The sequence below is a fragment of the Ahaetulla prasina genome, chromosome 4, assembly GCF_028640845.1.
Source record: "Ahaetulla prasina isolate Xishuangbanna chromosome 4, ASM2864084v1, whole genome shotgun sequence".
Lineage (NCBI taxonomy): Eukaryota > Metazoa > Chordata > Lepidosauria > Squamata > Colubridae > Ahaetulla > Ahaetulla prasina.
This window is the reverse complement of record NC_080542.1, coordinates 116,896,449-116,917,776: the sequence shown is the minus strand read 5'-3', so window position 1 is coordinate 116,917,776 and position 21,328 is coordinate 116,896,449. Positions and strand designations below refer to the sequence as shown.

At 37.0% G+C, this 21,328-nt stretch overlaps 1 protein-coding gene across 20 annotated transcripts in view; it reads left to right on the top strand.

The window, feature by feature from the left end:
• KIAA1217 (KIAA1217 ortholog) overlaps positions 1 to 21,328 on the top strand; it is a 221,920-nt gene that overhangs the window by 162,984 nt on the left and 37,608 nt on the right. For 19 of the 20 annotated variants that reach the window (XM_058184027.1, XM_058184046.1, XM_058184034.1 and 16 more), the window contains one exon: positions 11,238 to 12,040. In XM_058184027.1, the coding sequence (XP_058040010.1) occupies positions 11,238 to 12,040 (803 nt within the window). Of the gene's footprint in view, positions 1 to 8,435; positions 8,644 to 11,237; positions 12,041 to 21,328 lie in introns of those variants that run through there. The other variant, XM_058184040.1, reaches the window with a different exon arrangement.

The following is a 21,328-nucleotide window of genomic DNA, read 5'->3' as shown; positions in this document are numbered from 1 at the left end:
AAGCTTGTTAAATTTTATAGAAAGATTTATGTTTATATTGTCAAATTAATATGTGAATATTCACTTCCTGTTTTTAAATTTACTATCTATAACATTTTTATCCAAGTATGCTAGTTTTAATAGTATACACTGTTGTTTCACTTATTTGCTTTGTTTTCTTGCACCACATATGTATATTTATTCTTATTATATCCTTCCTTCTGTCTTTGATAAAATTTAAATAAAATCTTATTCCCGGCTTGTGATAGAAAGTTTGTAGCACAACAGAAAAGTCTTTAAATCCTGTAATTGACCAGCTTCTGTTTTGTGTTGGTTGACTTAAGGTATTGAATGGTACTATGAAGTTAATTAACAGCTGATGATGCAAGTCCCAAAGTATCAGCAAATTTTGATGTACATGGACAACTGAGGCTTCCAAAAAGTTTTCAAAGGGCAGCCACATATAAAGTACATCGCAGTAGAGTAGCTTCAAGGTGTTTAGGCCATATTTTAATCCTCATATGTCTTGATATGTAGTCTTTAATGTAATACGATTAATTTCAAAATCAGAACAATGATTCCGTCTCTAGTTTCTCTTCCTTGCAAGAATAAAGGAGGGTAAAGTTTAAAAAAAAGAGGAAATTAAATATAAAGGTAAAACAAAATCAGCAAACGGGTAAAGTATCAATATGGAGTGAATTTAAACACAACAGGACAGTGTAAGCTAGGTTACGAAGAGAATTACTACAAATAAATCCCTGTTCTATTCTTTGCCTGAAAATTGTATGATGGTTGCACATGGAATTAATTAATTCAGATTTCATATTACTTGAAAATTTTCTTTCTCTATCGTTAATGTAACAAAAACAACAGGAACAATAAAACTCATAGATGAAGAAACGAAAGGCAAAACTGCTACTACTAACCCCACTGGGAGATTGGAAAACAGTACAAAATGGCAGTGAAGCCAAGCAAGTTATTTTCTATTATTTGCTTGTGTTTTTAGGCATTGATTTGAGCAGAATGGGTGAAGGACATGATGTTCACAAACCAATGAACCCTGATTGGTTAACAATTCCCAGAGCTTAGATATTGGTCAGAAAGGCATGTGCTGGTTGATTGCAACTTTTTGCAAACTCTGGATTTCTAAATCTAGCCATGCTTATAGAGTCTTGATTTCTAAATATAAATCTGAAAACAATTTAAAGAGTCTGGATTAACATTGGGTGCATTTTACTCTAGATTCAGAAGAGTTAAGAGATGGGAAGGCTGGTGGATAATTCCAGTCTTCATTAGATATCTGACTACTGAAGGTGTTTGTGAAATTGAGTTATGCTCCTTGGGTCCAAAGACCAAAAATTACTTTGTTTAACAGGTAGATGTGCTATGCCATTCCTCTTGCCACCTTCTGAAAAAGAGTATGTCATCTGGACTGACATGATAGCCCAGGGCAAATGGGTGTTTTAGTTAAAGGACCCCAATAGAGTGCTACAAAGTGTGTTGGAATAGGGTGTCACATTGGTTGTTGTTCATGCCTCTTTATCACAGATTTGCTCTGGAGATGATGAAACCATTTAATGAAGTTTCTGACAGACACAACACATGTATTTACTCCAAAGTTCATCTGTGGATCCAAAGTATAGCATAGCCCTAATGTGAGAATAGAGAGTTAGGACAGGCAACCATGTGAAGTTTTGTTCAAGTTTAAATCCCATTTGTATTTCCTATTCTCTGATTAGACAGTCTGTTCTTCTGACTAGTCCCTTTTATTTCTACTCTGAAAATGTGTCTCAGGCTGGAGGGGGAAAAACTTTTAGTGTATACAAAACTAGTTAATAGCAATTAATTATGCTTTAGATATTGCAGGGCATGATAGTCAGAGCTTGAGGGCTTCTGATAAAGTAATTAAAAAGGGAAATGATGCTCGAGCAGTTTATATATATTATTGGAATGATGAGATTAAATTGCAACCATGACAGTGATCAACTCATGCATTATGTATATAGCTGTTATCCAAACAGAAGCTTAAAGCAGATGAATGCAACATGATTTCATTCTAGAAATTGCATGAATATAATTCTGAATGGCAGGGTTGAATTTCCATTCTTATTGGCCTTAAGGCACCTAAGACCAGTTAAAGTGTGCTTCACATTGAGTTAATAGCCTTTATTCAACCTGACAGTGATTGGCCCCAAATGGAGACCCTTCAGGCTCTCACCATTTTCAGTAATCATGGTATTTTTTTGAATACTGTGCTTCCATTGATTCTGAATAACTCCCTCCCTCCCTCAGGAGAAAATAGTCTTTCTGAGTTGCTTAGTACTTTCATCAAAGCCATTACGTATTCAACCAGTGAATCTTTTAGGAAATGTTTTCATGATGTTGCAGTGTTTATTCTATATTTGTGTGCAGTTCATACTCTTACATTTTAATAAGACACCCAATTATTCTTGAAGATATTGGGTGCATTGGACTAGCTATGATTGTGCAGTGAGAAAAGAATGAATAAGTTGCAGGAACAAAGCCAATTTATATAGGCATTTATTTGGAAGAGAGGAGATGAATGTATATTCAAAACTAATATTATAAATCAGTTCCATATTTTCCAGTTTTCTGAATTGAGTAGTTTATCAGCCCCATTCCCCCGCTCCCCAAAATCATAACATTTCAAGAGATGGGTCTAAATTTAATTATGGCCAAATTGCAATATTTGTATAAAGAATTCTATTAATTTCTGGAAGCATTTTGCATTTTACTTGTGAAGATGATTGAGCTTAGGCTTATAGGACAGACTGCATTTCTCAACCACAATTTGAAGATGGAGAAAGTGGATTTTTAGACCTTTTTCTGTCAGGATTCAGGCCAGTTTGCAATGCCAAGCCAGCATTAGTTGCATATTTAAATGATCTTTGGAGGGTTTGAGATTATGATGGTGTCTCCCTCTTTGCCCTTCTGGATCTCTCAATCACTTTTGATACCAGCAGTATATCATTCTGGACCTGTTTAGTGAGTGTAGAGTAGTTGGTTCCAGTTAGTGTCAGTAGAGAGCTATGAAGCCCTAGATCTGTTCTATGTGGCATATCCAAGGGCTCACCACTTTTTTCCCTATTTAATTTCTATATGACCCCCAGCTGAGGTCCTCTATAAGCCGTGTTGTACCACTAGTAATGTTGATGATGCTCAATTACACATTTCTATCCCAGGCTGGTAAGAAGAATAGTAGATGATCCCAACATAGGTATAGCACGTAACAGCACATTTTTCTGTGCCTATGTTGTTGTATTATGACTATTTTTTGTTAGCCATTCAGAGTTCACATATGTATAGGCTGTATGCATTTTCTAAATAAATGCTTATACTTTTATGAAGAATAGTGACCATGATGTTCTCATGGACATTAAGAGAGCTGCTCATATTCATGTATTTTAGAATCATGCTGCAGACATTTAAACAGGCATAGTTCTTCCTCGGAAGGGCTAAATACAGATGATCACAGGCAACACATTACATGCAAATACATATGGTGTTTTTTGGAGTTGGCAAAATACTAACTGAGCAAGCAGAGAAATAATCTGGATATCCTTGCCAGGGGATAGAAAGAAGCCAATGTTCTGATGGTGCAGAATAGTTTATTATAACTGCAGTTGTCCCAATCATACCCCTGCACAACATGGCACACACACAGATTCGTCTGTCTAGTTGATATTGGGGAAGAGGCATTTGGAGCAACCATAGAAGTCAGAGAAAAATCTCTTAGTGACTCAAACCAATAATGAAGTCTGACATATTTACGCAGAGGTTAGATTTGGAGACACTCATCTGGCAGTTAGTGGGTTTTTAAGGGGTCAATGTTAATTTATTTATTAACTTTTTATTTAGTAATTTTAACATGCAGCTTATTGAATCAGGTTTTTAGTTGAATATTGTATTTTAATTTTTCGATATTTATGTTTTATTTATGCTGTACACCGCCCTGAGTCCTCGGAGAAGGGCGGTATAAAAATATGAAAAATAAATAAATAAATAAACATGTTAGCTCAAAGGTTACCCCTTCATGACCCAAAGAAACCATGAGGGCTGTAACACCTTTAAAGGACTCTCAATCACAATATATATTTATATTTATATTTATATTGAGTGTGTGTGTATACACACACACACACACACACACACACACACACACATAATTGTGAAAGAGCACCAATATCTAATGACATATCTAGTTGAGATTGTAGAGATTTCTGCAGTTTGGGGGCAGTGAAAAGGTAATTTACACACTTAGATGGAAGTTACATTATTTTAAGAAAAGCAAGAAGTCGTTGGCCTCTTCCTCTACATTACAGCAATAGGAAAGTGTTGCTGATCTGCCTGGTGTTCCTTTTTCCTGTAAAAATTGAAGTTTGACATATTGACTGAATCTGCTCTCCAGTTCCTCTAGTTAAGAGACTAAATGAATCCTAATCAGTGCTACAAGCATGAGCGGCAAAAAATACTTAGGAGACTTATTTCAGAGTTGGACTGATACCTGGGAGACCCAAATTCAAATTCCTACTAGGCCATGACATTCACTCTGAGATTTTTTGGAACAGGACTTCTCTCACAGGGTTTTGGTAAGAACAAAAATGGATGCCCTCCCCAAATAAAGGAAGACAAAAGGAATATATGATGTAAATCTGTCTGTTGAAAATTTACAGAAAGATTTTATATTTGCCTCCAAATATTGGATGACTTCCTTGCCAGCCTAGTTAAAAGTTTTACCTTTGCTTCATGCATAAATACACAATAGTTTGATGCTGTAACTGAAACTAAGATAGGCACTGGTGGGTTCTTTCCAGTGATCGGATCCTACCGATTTAACAACCGGTTCACTGAGAATGCACTTCGCTGCGTTCATGTGCATGCACAGTTTGCAGAAAATTGAACTTCCACATTGCTGAGAGCAAGGAAAACAGCTGAGGAGCAGCAATCCGTTCTGTCACCCCATCAGCTGGGCTTCAGAAGCAGAAATATAGGTGAATATAATGCAGGGGTGGGCAGGCCCACTTCAAAGAAAAAGAGAACCATTTCACTCACGGCTAAAAGTCAGAACTAACAGTTTATCCGAACCAGTCTGAACCAGTAGAATTGCACCACTGGTTCTTTCTCACTTTAGCTGAGCCACTTAATCTCCCATTCTCCTTTATAGATTGAAGCCAAGCTTTCTCTTTTCCTAGAGCACAATTTTAGGGTTGTGCTGTTACCTCATCTGAAGAAAAGCATTGGTCTCTCTGTTGTGACCTACATGTGCCTGTTGGAGTCTAGAGATCTTTTTGTGTGCATGAGGAATTATTCTTCTGATTACTGGTAATCATCTTTTAAACTAGTTAACGTTTTTTAGCCCTGTTTGGATTAAAACCCTGTAGTGATTAAAGGAAAACTATAAAAATAATCCAGGAAAATTAAGGGTATCAATGAGAAAAAATACAGAAGTCATCAAGGTGTAATGGTTAAGGTGTTGGAATAGGACTGAGAGTAATTCTCAGTCAGATCCTATTTTACTGTTATTGTTACGGGGGGCAGTGTAGGAAGGAATGCTAGGCTTCTAGTTCAATGTTTCCCAACGGTGGCATCTTTAGGATGGGTGGACTTCAACTTCCAGAATTTCCCAGCCAGCATGCATGTATGTAGGCACACTCATATACATACAGAGAGAGACTACAGGTAGTCCTCAACTTACAACCATAATTGAGCCCAAAATTTCTGTTGGTAAGCAAGACAGTTAAGTTAGTTTTGCCTATTTTACAATCTTTCTCGCCCCAGTTGTTAAGGGAATCACTGCGGTTGTTAAATTAGTGACATGGCTATTGAGTGAATCTGGCTTCCCCATTGACTTTACTTGTCAGGTCAGAAAAAAGTAGACACTTGACTGTGGGACACTGCAACTGTCATAAATGTGAGCCAGTTTCCAGCTCACATTTTGATCAAATGACTGTGTGGATGCCACAATGGTCATAAGTGTGAAAAATGTTCATAAATTTTTACCATCACCATAAGTTTCCACTATCAAGGAACTGAATGACTACAGACCAGTTGCTCTAACATCTAGTTATGAAAACCTTTGAAAGACTAGTGCTGTCCCACTTGAAAACCATCATGGATCTGCTGTTAGACTTCCTGCAATTTGCGTACTGAGCAAATAGATCAACAGACGATGCTGTTAATTTGGCTCTGCACTACATCCTACAACAATCTGAATCTCCAAAGATCTTTGCAAGGGTCCTCTTTGTAGACTTTAGTTCAGCATTCAATACCATCATTCCAGACATTCTTCTAACTAAGCTAAACCAGCTAGCGGTACCTGAACACACTTGTAAGTGGATCATAAGCTTCCTAACAGACAGGAAGCAGCAGGTGAAGCTAAGCAGAATCACATCAGATACCTGTACAATTAGCACAGGGGCCTCACAAGGCAGTGTGCTCTCTCCTCTGTATAAACCAATGACTGTATCTCAAACAATCCATCTGTTAAATTACTGAAGTTCACAGATAACACAACAGTGATCGGTCTCATTTGAGACAATGATGAATTCACATACAGACGGGAGGTTGAACAACTAGCCTTGTGGTACGACTAGAACAATCTGGAACAGAACACACTCAAAACCGTAGAAATGGTGGTGGAGTTTAGGAGAAACCCTTCCATACGACCATCTCTAACAAGACTAGACAACACAGTATCAGTAGTAGAGACCTTCAAATTTATAAGTTCTACCATATCTCAAGACCTAAAATGGACACCTAACATCAAAAACATCATCAAAAAAGCACAACAAAGAATGTTCTTTCTGCGCCAACTCAGAAAGCTCAAACTGCCCAAGGAGCTGCTGATACAGTTCTACAGAGGAATTATTAAGTCTGTCATCTGCACCTCTATGACTGTCTGGTTTGGTTCTGCAACCCAACAAGACAGACACAGACTTCAGAGGATAATTAGAAATGCAGAAAAAACAATTACTACCAACCTGCCTTCCATTGAGGACCTGTATACTGCACAAGTCAAAAAGAGATCTGTGAAAATATTTACAGACCCCTTGTATCCTGGACATAAACTGTTTCAACTCTCAAAATGACGCTATAGAGCACTGCACACCAGAACAACTAGACACAAGAACAGTTTTTCCCCAAACACCATCACTCTGCTAAACAAATAATTCCCTCAACACTGTTAAATTAGTTATTAAGTCTGCATTACTATTAATCTTCTCATCGTTCCTATCACTCATCTCCTCCCACTTATGACTGTATGACTGTAACCTTGTTGCTTGTATCCTTATGATTTATATTGACTGTTTCCTAATATGATTTGATTGCTTATTTGTTCCCTATGACTATCATTAAGTGAGGTACCTTATGATTCTTCACTAATGTATGTATTTATGTACATTAAGAGCGTATGGGCCAAGACAAATTTCTTATGTGTCCAATCACACTTGGTCAATAAAGAATTCTATTCTAAAAAAAGTCCCTTTTTTCAGTGATGTAACTTTGAACGGTCACTAAATGAACTGTTGTAAGTCTAGTCTGTAAAGTCTGTAAAATGTATTACATAATTACACTAACTAACCACAGTGTGTGACCAATTGACATCCAAATGTGCTTGCTAGTGGGTGTGTCTCCCATTACAGCAACTTTCTCCTATGGAATTATAATTGCCATAGCCCCCAACTCATAACCCATGCCCCCACAGGCTAGGAAAGATGAAATCTGCTGATCTGGAGGGCTCTGGGATGAGAAAGTAGACCTAAAGCAAGTATCTTTGTCTTCATTAGTACCAAAAATAATCAAGAAGGTGACACAGTTCGTGCTTTCATTGTTTTCTACCTCTTCTACAGCAACCCAATCCAACTGCATGTATAACGTTCTGCAGATAGGAGTCCTGTTGATTTATGGTGACTCCCAAAGTTCAACCAGGCAAAGCAGTTAAGGTAACAAGTTAATTAGTAGACAGGTCTCTGATTTCTCCTAGTGCAGTTAAAAGGGCAGGGTTTTTTCCCCCTGTTCATCTATATGGGCTGCAGATGAAGCAGGCGTATTTAGCTTTCTTTTTTGAAACGGACTGAATTTTGTTAGCTGTTTGAGTTTATTGAAATGTAAACATTTGGAAACGTTTTTGTTGTGCAATTATTGTAAGGACACTTCTTATGGATTTCTAAAGAGAGAGAAAGAAACAGAGATGAAACTGTCTTGTGGTGGTTTATTTCCTTCCTCTCCCTCCCCCCCCCTTTGGAAGACTGTATTCTTTACAAATTGCCATGTTCTGTGCTTTTCATGTGCGTGCTTTACTCAGGGAGCCAATGTGCAGTCTCGAATGTTGCAGGGCTTCTGACTGGATGACATGCCAAAGGGTGTTATTTAGTGACTAATTTGCAAGAGGAGGAGAAACTGAGATGTTTATTGTGGGAGAAAAGTACTTTGGGCTACTGGTGCAGTACCATTTGAAGGAGAAGCAGAGCACTCTTCAGAACAATATGACAAGTCTTTTTTGATACCAACCATTCTCAAGAAGATGAATGCAGGAACGTTTGTCTCTCTAAACTGAGACTTTATGGATTGAAAAGCAAAGCATTGCAACATGTGGGGTACAGTTTAGTGATTGGTCTATCAGAAAGACTTGCTTAGTTTAAAGTAAGTGGATTTCTTTTTCTTTCTTTCTTTCCTGGCAGTTTGGATATGCTGTTTTGTCTATATTTCTTCAACAAAATTTAGTAACAGAAGGAGCTAATAAAAAGTTATTGAGAAAAGTTGATCTAAAAGGTCTGTGCTTCAAAAGAATACAAGGTTGCATATGTGTAGATCTATAATTAATAGAAGGCTACTCACAACAATAATATATATATTACTGCTTTTTTAAAGACAATTGATAGGAGAGATTGTACATTTGCTTAGTTTTCAGTATATAATTAAGTTGTTGCAAATTGGTGTGATTGTATTTTCTTCTGAAATAATAAGTTTGGTAGAGTTGCTAAATACATATGTGTTAAAGAAATATAAAAACTGATGTGAAATACAGGTATATATTTTGAAAATAAACCTCTGAGGAGATAAGGGATACACATATGGCAATTTAATAATCGAAATATGTAAACTGCAGTAAATGAAATACTTTAAAGATGTATTATAGAATACATGTATAACACAAAAGAGAAATGGGAAGGTGTTTGAACTTTGTGCATGCTTATATGTGCAGGGGCTCTGGCCAATTATGCCAAGATGAATATTCATCTGGGTAGAATTGGGATCTATTGGTCATCAGAAGACTACTATTTTCTACAAGATGAACTTCTTAGAGGAACAATTTTCTGCCTGGCCAGTAGTTAATAATTCACTGTATAATTGGGTATAGCTGTGTATTATGTTAAAAGTAAGGACATCCAAACTGACCTCGGCTTCCTAGCAGATGTGTTGCAGATAACACACAATACACTTTGGCAAGACTGGTTACTACAGGTAGGTATCATAACTGATAATCCAAAAGTTTGCTGGAAGTTTATGTGAATCAAAGTAACATTTTAGTTCAATCAGTAAAAGGCAGAGCACCATTCAATGCAAAGAGGATTTAACAGACTGGTCAAAAACTGCATGTAAGTCAGGGAAGAGTGAATTCAATATAGGTGGGCTATCCTTGAAATGCTCTCATTTTCTGTGTTCACGAACCTAATTAATTTGGAGGTATTGGTTTTTGTTGTTGATTTTTTTTTAAATAAATGCATTGTTTTTAAAAAGGTAGACCTAAGGAGAAATAAACAGTTGAAAGCCGATGAAGATAATAATATGACCCTTATATTGGCACTTTTGAAGGAGTTAGGATTGGCCATGGAGCCTTTATGAGTGTACTTGCAGTATATAGATGGGTCTGCATAGTATGATTTATGGGAAAGCCTGAAATGCTTATATTCACACCACAATTGACTTGAGAAGCTTGATTGTACTGCTTGATGTTTGTTTGACATAGTACTTCATGTCCTGCTACCACACCTTATTTCTTGCTTATTTTTGTAGTTGCTGCAGTATTAACCTACCAGTGCTTAAAGCTACACAACTTCACTTTGACCTTTGGCCAGAAGTATCCTTTATAGGCTCTGGCTGTGGAAAAGAGTTTAATAGGAACTGTAATTGTATAGTCTGGCCTGGGAATTGACATCAGGATAAAAACAAACTTATGAATGGGGAAGGAAGAGGTTGCAATTCTGTGTTTGGGTAACAGTGCGAGGAATCTTGTGATTGCTACCCAGCGGGGAACATCCTCTCTCTGTGTTGTGGAAAGTTGTTTTGCTAAGTAAGATCACCATGCAGCATGCATCATACTCCAGTGAAATGGATATTATGGGCATTTAACACCAGAGCATTGTGCGTATAGAATCTAATTCTATTCTTATTAAATAAAACGTGTCAATAATATTTGTAAACCACACATACAAATATCCAAAAATAATAGAAGGCACAGAACTTCTTCTCAAAGAAGTGTGAAATTTTAATAGGATGCTATTGGACTATCACATGAATGCATGATAGCTGGAAGAGGTTAGTGAGTTAAATTGACCTGGTATGAACCCAGACCTTCAATACATGCCTAGAAGTCATCAGGTATTGAAGTGACTTATTCTGCTGAAAACTTACTCCAGAAGGAAATTCTTGTTCCGTCAGCTGATATTTCCTAAATGGTTTTGCTTTTTTTTTTTATTGGCCAAGTGTGATTGGACACACAAGGAATTTGTCTTGGTGCATATGCTCTCAGTGTACATAAAAGAAAAGATACGTTCATCAAGGTACAACATTTACAACACAATTGATGGGCAATATATCAATATAAATCATAAGGATTGCCAGCAACAAATCTGATTTAAAAATCAAAAGAATCCCCACCTTTCTTTCGTGTCTCTCTTGTCTCTTAAAGTACACACAATGTAACAGATGACTTATTCTTGGGGAAGTTACCTAAAATGTGCCGTTTTGATCTCTGAATGGCAACAAATGGCTATTTGAAATTCAAGTAATGTAGCTGTATTAATGCATTACTTTGTAGATGTAAAAATAAACTATGTCTCTTTGGGAAAGGGTCTTCAGTACTGTTGATATTTTGCATCGGTTTTCTTGAGTGCTCTTACTATTGCGCAGCTAATGAAAGTTGGATAATGATGGTGATAATGATCTTGTATCATCACTGTCTATTGACCAAACAAGAACAAAAACCTTTCTAAATCAGTTTCTTTATCTTGCAGATGCAGAGAGAAATCTTCCCAAATACTTCTCGGCCAGGATCTATTTCACATCCTCCTCATGCACTTCCAACCTCCCCTCCTCCTATGGCAGTGCCACATTCAATGCCCACTTCTCCATCTCGGATCCCATATAGTGTTAGGCCAGTCAGTGGCCCTGGCAATGCAACCATTCCTCGAGATAGGCTTTCTAACATACCTGGACCACGGTCCATCTCACCGAGCCCAAGTGCCATCTTGGAAAGGAGGGATGTGAAACCAGATGAAGACATGGGCAACAAGACCCTTACTCTTTTCCGAAATGAGGGGCTGTATGCTGATCCCTATTTGTTCCATGAGGGCAGGATGAGCATTGCGAGTTCACATACAGGACATTCCCTTGATGTACCTGATCACATCATTGCTTACCATCGTAGCACAATGAGGTCTTCAGGCACTTACTGCACTCCTCCTGTGCAAGCAGAACTTGTGGAGCAATCACTCTATCGACAGAAATCAAGGAAGTATCCTGAGAGTCTTTTGCCAACTTTGAGTTCCAAAACACCTCCTGCCTCTCCTCACCGAGTGGCTGACATCCGAATGATAGACATCCATACACACCAAGTCTCACCGCACACCATTCACCTTGATAGGTCATCCCCCGGTCGACAGTCTCTCAAGAAAGATCCAGGGACTCCTGTCTTTGTGGAAGGGAAAGCTCGAAATGCCCCAGGTTTATCTGGCATGGCTGAGGTGGCTCCTGTCATTCCTGACAAGAAAGTTTTTGGCTATGGAGCAGCAGTAATACCAAAAGAGAATGAAACCAGGTAAGGTGCTCTGGATTTAAGCCAGACATGTATCTAGAATGTGACCAGTCAAGTGAGTGAGTTGCACCAGGCATTTGAAGAATCATCATTATGTCTGGCCTTTGACCCAGAGGGGAGGTTTCAAAAGATCAATATAGAAACTATACCTTTCCTTTAGGTCCTGGAATGTACCTAATGTTCATTCCAATACCTAAATGTGTCCTTCAGCAAACACGAACACATTGCTAACCATAGTTTGGAAATCACAATTCTGGGCCAAAGTACAAATGACACTGAAGGTGGCATTTGCAGTTATGTCAAGATTTATTTATTTAATAGGAGATATGAAGGAAGGATCACATTTTATCTCCATAGCCAGGACTGCAGTTCTGATCCACAACACACATATTGCTATTGGCCTTGGGGTTGGGAGGTGGGTGGGAAGAGTGTTACATTTGCAGTTGCATGAGAAGGGGAACTCTCATTGAGGTTGTAGGTGGGAAAGGAATAGTTAAAGTCTCCCTGTATCCCTCTCCCCTCCAAAAAATTAGTTTCCCCCAGTGTGCTTGCTATTATGATTTTGTTATGCTGGTATAGTTGCAAGTGATGCGTTTAGTGATAAATTTATTTGCTAATGTTTACAAAAGATATGTTGGAAGCATATTTATAACCATCATAAGCTGCTTTATACAGTAGATAATATTTAATGTATATTACACTAAAGAAGACTTCCTAACATAATATAAAGCTGTATCCTCAAAGAAAAAAGAAAAGCTCTATTTATAGAAATGTACTATGTCTTAATGGTATAATTCATATGATTTCCTTCAATGTATATTTTAATTGTTTGTTAAGAAGATGGGTAACTGGGTTGTTTTTATAATCTAAAACTAATAACAGGAGAATAACCAGTTTAATCTGATATTTACTTGTTGGATTCAGCACTGCATTTTCTTCATTATGGAGTCAAGATGGGCTTTTCCTTTCTTATCTATACCGGTTGCCTATTCCATCTACTAAAAAGTTCAAATTTATGTTCAAGAATCTAGTATTTTGCTGTTTACTCATTTTGGATGAAAGTTGAAATTGGAGAAAGAGAATACTTTTTTTTCTTTTTACGATCCTTTAATTCCTTGATTTGGGGTAGAGTTGGGGCGACTAGATGGAGCTGAGCAGTTACTGGCCAGAAGCCCTTCCTGATGCCTACACATTGCCTACGAGTTCATTGCAGATATTTTCTTTTTGCACCCGATAAACATCTGCCACTGCCTAGGATTGAACTCTCAACCTTTCAAGTGGGAGGCTAGCATCTTCACCACTAGGTCAGCAGAGGTGAAAACACTTGCCTCTCACTCAGAAGATCAAGATGAGAAAGAGAATACTTTACGATAAACAATTTGATATAATATTTATCTCATGAGAAAAAACTAAAGATTACCTGAGAAATTATGAAGGAACGCTTACGAATATTGTTAGAATACTCATTTTAGTGATGGCATGGGCAGATATATCTTTTAGAAACAAGGAGAATCAAACTGAACTTTAAAATATTTAATATAGTTGATATATATATATATTTAAATATATATCAACTATATTAAAATACAATAATTTTTTTAAAATAAAGGACTAGCTCTGTGGGCATAACCGGCAGGTTCTGCTGGCCAAGAAACTTGGCAGCCATTACACTGAGCCAGCCAAGCCAGCAAGGAAGCTGCTGATACAATCCTGGTTGAGATGTTCCAGTTAACCCTATATAAAAAATATGGTTATTTAAATAACTTGCATAAAGGGTATGAAGTAATTTGCTGGGATCACAGAAGTTTCTAAAAAAGTTTTTTAAAAAGAAACATAACACATCTGTTTCTACTGTCGATTTTGGCTGAATATGAAAATAACCAAAATATACTCTATGGAGCGAAAGAATTATTAAAACATGAGGTAGAACATTTGAGGCATGTCACCAGAAAAGAGATAGTACGCAATATATGTTAACAATCGATCATGTTTCAGATGTTTCACTTTAATTTCATCCCTCCCCATCTTTGTTTGGTCACTTCCTTGTAGTTATTCCAGTTTTAAGATATTCCTCATTTATGAACTGCAGTATTTTATAAACATCAATCTGAAGATTATGGGGATCAGAAGGTGGGAAAAAAGAAAGAGCTTAAATTTCCAAAGCAGGGAATTTGATGGGAGGGAAGTGCCTGACTTACTTGGTTCTCAGACTGCAGAATCAATTAGTGATAAGATCTGGGGTTGGCATCCCTGTTGTTCTCATTTCTAATTACCAAAGTAACTTAGTTCACACACAACGCTAAACCATTATGTTGTTTATAATTGTGTTTGAACAAGCATTTCTGCTTTGCTTTTTATGTGCAAGGGCACTCCTATTGCCTGATGTCAGAAGCTCCCAATTCAGACTCTGGGTGATTGACATTTTCCATGCTTAGTATGGATTCCAGATTTCTAATGTCATTATTAGGACATTATTGTGCCATTGACTACATTATGGACTAGAAGGGATTGTCTGGGACGATAAATTGTTTGGAGGTTTCCTTTAGAAATTGTCTGGGTAATTGCTTATAGAGCAATTTTGTGTCCATTAAATGCCATCTCTAGCTAACTCTGGCTTTTTGGAGACAATTGCCTCAGATCCCAGAACTCGATCTGCTATTACAGATAGTCCTTCATTTACAACAGTTCACTTAGTGACCATTCAAAGTTACAACCTCACTGAAAAAAAGTGAGTTATGACAATTTTTCCCCATGGTCATGTGATTTACATTCAGACCCTTGACAATTGACTCACATTTAGGACATTTCCAGTGTCCAAGGGTCATGCAATCACATTTTGCAACCTTCTGACAAGCAAAGCTAATGGAGAAACCAGATTCAATTAACAACTCTCTTACTAATTTAATAATTGCAGTGATTCACTTAACAATTGTGACAAAAAAAATTGTAAAATAGAGCAAAACTTAATCAATTTATCACTTAGCAACATAATTGTGGTCGTAAGTTGAGGACTACCTGTACATCTAAGATTGCCTAAAAAGCTTCAAGCAAATCATATAAAATGCTTGCTCAGGAAGTTTACTTGCATTCTTATCAAATTGGCAATGACAAATATTTCTCGACATAAAGACTTGTGGGCCAAATGCAGCACAAGGTAAACTTCTACAGCCCCCTTTCACTTTAAGTAGTGTTTTTTTGTTGTTGTTGTGGTGCCTTTTAGGAAGATTCTTTGAATGCAAACAATTTTTGTGAATTCATATGGAAATCAACCTAAAAAACACAATCTTTTCAAGATTTTAATGCAATCATTCAATTCAAAAAATACAATTCTTGGACCAAGACTCTTTATATTATACATTAATGATCTCTGTGACCATATTACAAGTAATTGTGTTCTCTTTGCTGATGATGTCAAACTATTTAACACCACCAACAATGCAGCTATCCTCCAAAAAGACCTTGACTTTGTATCTGAATGGTCTAAAACTTGGCAACTCCAAATCTCAACCAGCAAATGCTCAGTCTTACATATTGGAAAAAAGAACCTAAACACTAAGTACAAGCTTGATGGACATTACCTTACTGATGACCCCCACCCTATTAAACATCTTGGAGTTGTTTTTTTTAATTAAAAAGTTTTACAAAATTTTAACAAATATCTCCCCTCCTTCCCCCTCCCCACTCCCCCAAATTCCCCCAAACTCCCCTCCCCCCTTTTCCCAAACCCCCCACCCCAGACTTCCCAGAGCAAAATACAGGGTATAACAAACATCTAACAATCATAAGCTAAACTTATGCTAACTATCCATAAACTCTCTCCTCCCCTAGGATCTTAACTCTCCTTTACATAAAGAGAATTCTTGCAGTCTGTTCATTCAAAAGCTATTTGATATTTCTTGGTCTGATATTTATTTTGAATATAGTCAATCCATCTTCTCCATTCTACTGTGTATCTTTCTTGTGAACAGTCTTTCAAATATGCTGAAATTTTTGCCATCTCTGCTAAATTTGCAACTTTTAATATTCATTCTTCAATCGTAGGCAGATGTTCCTTCTTCCAATATTGCACTACCAATAGTCTGGCTGCTGATATTAAATTTAAAATCAATTTATTCTCTATTATCGTACAATCTGAAATTATACCCAGTAAAAACCCAGTAAAAACAATTGGGGTGTTAACTTTATCTTTTTTTTCAAAATATTTTGCATGACCCACCAAATTCTTATCCAAAACTACATTGCAAAAAAGGCCTTAAAAGTTGTAAACCTAATCTTGTACAGCTTCTTCTCCAAAAACACTACACTACTAACCAGAGCATATAAAACATTTGCTAGACCAATTCTTGAATACAGCTCAACTGTCTGGAACCCTTACCACATTTCTGACATCAATACAATTGAACGTGTCCAGAAATATTTTACAAGAAGAGTTCTCCACTCCTCCAAATACAACAAAATACCTTATGCCACCAGACTTGAAATCCTGGGTTTAGAAAATTTAGAACTACGCCACCTTTGACATGACCTGAGTTTAACTCATAGAATCATCTATTACAATGTCCTTCCTGTTCAAAGCAAGGCCTGAAACTGAAAGATGTGATACTCCACCTACAGATATGTTAAACACCAAGCTAAATTGGGAAGAGTCTTTAAGGCATCAGGTTCAACTCTAATAAAAAAAAACAAACCCAAGTATCTACAGACGTCTATTGTCAACCATGAGCTGAGGTTAACATCAGAGCAGAGATTAAATTAGTCTGTATTTGGTCCAATTATTATAACTGGTCGTGGGTGGGTGGAATAAGTGTTGTCCTTACCAAGCTCTACTCTCACTTCATGGCAAAACACAACCTTTGTTCCTAAGTCAACATTGCTTCATCTCCCTGTTATTCTCCGAGAAGCCTTCCAATTAGACCATGGAGGGAACTAATAATGAATTTTATTAGGATTAAAAAATAAAAATTGAAAGGTTCATAAATACCGGAAATAGCCTTCTGCAAATTTTATGTTATCTTTGAGAAAATATCACCCAACTTGGTTTAATCAAAGTTTAACGACTCCACAACTAATAAGCATGTAATCTTGAATGGAAGATTTTACAGTTGACATTCTAGTTTATGTCTCTATCAGCATGATTTGCATTGCTGTCAGTGTAATTACAAAAGAAAAGAAAGGCCTAAAAGGCTTCCAGAAATGGGGAATCACATTGAAGAATTGTTTAGATAATTTTAAGGTCCAGTGTGGAGATCAATTTAATAAATTATAATGAACTTAACTTAAATTATTTTTAATTAAGTAAGAGAAGAAAATGGTTATTCTATACTAAATATTACTATTTTTTTTTTAAAAAGATAATGTCATTATAGGTAAGTCTTCAAACCAGTTTCTTGGAAATATGCAGGTAGTTCTTGACTTACAAAAGGTCATTTAGTGACCATTCAAAGTTACCATTGCCCTGAAAAAAATGACTTGTGACCATTTTTCTCACTTAGGACCGTCACAGCATCCCTATGGTCACATGATGAAAATTTAGACACTTGTAAACTGATTTATATTTGTGGCAAGTTGCAGTGTCTCAAGGTTCTGAAAAGCAAAGTCAATGAAAAAGCTAGATTCACTTAACAACCATGTTACTAACTTAACAACCACAGTGATTCACTACACAAGGCCATAAACGGAAGCAAATTTTACTTAACAAGTGCATCACTTAGCAACACAAATTTTGGGCTGAATTGTGGTCATAAGTTGAGGACTACCTGCATAGAAATCTGACTCGTGTCCAGGTTTGGGGCCTTCTATCATAACTGATAGATTGATAAATTATATGTTACCATGTTAGTATTACCTCTTAGATTTTTCCATGATGATCTGTTCACAACATGGCCCTTTAGATTTCCCAATAGTATCCCCATAACTGCAGCAATTTAATCCATTCAGCTTGTTGAAGGTTGTCCATTTCTTCTGTTTTCCTTAGCTTTCTTTTCTCAAGGAAGCTAAGTCTTCATATCATGTATCCATCATGTATCCATGTATTCATATCATGTATCCAATAATAAATAAATATATATATATAAAATGAATAATAAATATAAAATAAAATGAATAATTTTATTTGTTTTAATAAAAAAAGCAAATGTGTAAAAGTTCTAAATTTGAATCCTTTGAATTTATGGTCTAATCAATCTAGCCCATTACTGAAGCTTTAGAAATGGTTTGAACATTTTTACATGCCATTAGCAAAAAAATGAAGGGTGGATGGGTGAGGAAACAGTAGAAAAAATTGCTTAAGAAGTAGGAAAAATATTCAAAATTTGCTCCACCATCTAGAATGAAATGTGTTGCTTTGGTTCTTCCCTGCCACCTATGACTGACTATCTTCAACCTTCATTAGAAAGACAACAGACTTAATGAACACTCCTTCATATTGCTCTTCAAAATTATTTCAGATTATGCATGAACTAAAACAAGAATGACAATTTTCTGTCCTTTCTTGATTATGCTGCTTAATCTTCGCCAATAGCCTCTTCTGCTATGGTGCTTCATTCCTTGATCTCACAAATTTTCATTTCTCAGCCAGAAGTAATTTTCATACCAACTTAAAAGGTGCTTCATAAAAGAGGCAGGTATTTTTGATGGTATGCTACTGCAGCCAAAAAAAGTGTATTTGGATTTTGATCAGCAACTTTTATGTTTGACTAGGTGTCAAAACATGACAGCTCCTGTTTATCAGTGGTAGCCTTCAGGCATTTTAGCCTTTGGCTCTCTAATAAGGGGCAAGGCACCCTACAGGATCAAACCAACCACTGTCTGAAGCCCTTTGGTTCTGATGTACACATCTTACCTTGGGATGTGTGGCAACTGGAAAACTAGATCCCTTTCCTGTTGTCTAGACAAACATGGCTATAAATCCATTTCTCTCTTTCCCACCAACCCCCTGGGGAACCAACTATGGATTGAAGGGGAGAGCCTTGCCCTATCCCAGGTCTGGCTAAATTATAAGAAGCAGGAGAATCTGTAGTTCAACCAAATTGAGAGAGACTAGAAGGCCACAAGTCAATTCCAGGATTAAAACTTTATGAAAGAAACCAAGAGAAGAGAGAAAGTTCTACCTATAACACAGTTTTTAGAAATCCTAACATAATTATAACCATAGCTAAACATCACTATTCCCAGCCTTACCTGAGGCATCCTCCACATTGAGAAGGTTAAGCAGGTCCCCCAGGCATATACAACTGGCTTGTGATTTAAAGGGCCAGCTACAGGGCGGTTCACTATGACCATTGATCTGGATAGTAAGAGTTGGACTAACAGGTTTTTCTATATTTCATTATTCCAGGCAATGAGAGCTAGGGTTGATGGAGCCCAGGAATCCAAGTTGGAAATGGAACTTTTTTGGAACTTAATGCTTGATTTCATTAATTTTTTTTCATTATTTTATTTGGTCTACAGATCTTTTAATTATTCATGTATTCCTGTAGAACTGCCAAGAATTTTATGGGATTGCAGTGGGGTGTAAACATAAAAAATCGCTGATATTATCTAGTTTGGTAATGAAACATCTGCAAGAAAACAACCAAACACAGCAAGCTCCAAATATCAATAAATAACTGCCATTTAGTCAGCATCTGGATTTTTTGCAGCCTAGTTCTGGTAGCCATGTGTGAATTGCAGTACAAATGCTGGAGACCATCAGCTTTAATTTATAAAGTTCCAAGCGCATCTCCGTTTATGAGGAAAGATCAAGGAAGACTCTGAGCTATGAACCTGGAAAGCCACCACTAGTCAAAATAAATAAAAATGATTAGGATATATGTCAGTGCCTACCTGGCTCTATACTGGATCAGAAAATTTTGTTCATCAGTTAATATTTATGCCACTATTTCTTCAGGAGTTCATAGTTTGAAGGTTCATGTGTGCCTGAACAACTATTTTTGACTGATCAAGGATTTGAATGAGGATTTCCCTACTCCCCATGAAACAATTTGACCACGACAATATTTGATTTCCAAAATTCAAATGATTCTGAACTACAACTTCCAGTAGCTCCATCTAACATAGCTGATGTTGAGGAATTCTGGGAATATTTGTTCAGGAACATCTGGAAAACTACACGTTCCTAATTCTTAAAGTCTTGGGTGCCAGTGTTGGCAAATTCTTCTTTTCTGCTTGAGGCCTTGAGAACTGTTGGGAGTCAGACTAGATCAAATTGATTTCATTGAGGGCCACATCAGGGGTGTGTTTGACCTCAGGGGTGTGGCCAGCTCAACGTCACTCGTGTCGAGCATGCCTATGATGGCCGCAGTGGTCTGCCAGTGAAAACAGCCTCCAAAATTGATTTTTGGTGAATTTTGCCAAAGTTTGATTTGTGACAGCCTTCTGCAACCCTGTGCCAGGGAAAATGGAGCTCAGGAGGGCTATGGGCAGCCCTCCCGAGCTTCGTTTTCCCTGGCAGAGGCATTGCGGGCCGATTCTTTGCTGTTTCCAGGGTGGCCCTGCAGGCCTGATCCAACCATCCTGCAGGCTGGATCTGGCCCGCGAGCCTTGACACCCCTGGACTAGATAATTCCAGATTATCTGGTTTAAACAAGACAGCTTTAGAAAACAATAGAGGAAAATATATGCCAATGAGCATAACTGAGACAGAACTTTTTATCCAATATTGATTCATCTAAAAAAGAAAAGAGTCAGAAGCAAGTATAGAAGTATAACTTGGTGCTATGGCTGCTATAGCTCCTGTTCAAACATCTTTCCCTCCGTACTCTGTCACTGAATGATAGAATGTCATAATTTCAATACTATTCTATCTATATTTTCATTATGCAATAAACATTTTTATTGCATAAAGACTTACTGTAAAGTAAGAGCATGCAATAAAAATATTGGAAATGTTCCCCTTGTAATTGTAGCTATCTCTTTTCATAGTTGGGTTTATTTAAACTTCGGTTCCCCAAAATGAGGAAAGAAGACTTTGGGGTGGGGGCAAAACAGGAGAAACCCAGTCAAAGGGTTTATGACATGAGTTTAAGGTAGGGAGCGCAAGAATTCTAACTCAGTCAAAAAGAGGAAGCAGCAGAAGCAAACATACATTGATAATGGATCAAAAAAAGCTAAAACAGCATAGATCATTGTTTCTCAGTCGGCAATTTTAAGATGGATAGATTTCAATTCCCAGAATTCCACAGCCAATTTAGGGAATTATGAGAGCTGAAGTCCACTCATTTTAAATTTGCCAAGGTTAAAGAAATCTGACATAGCAGGATAGAATTTTTTTAAAGGTTTAAATTTCTGATT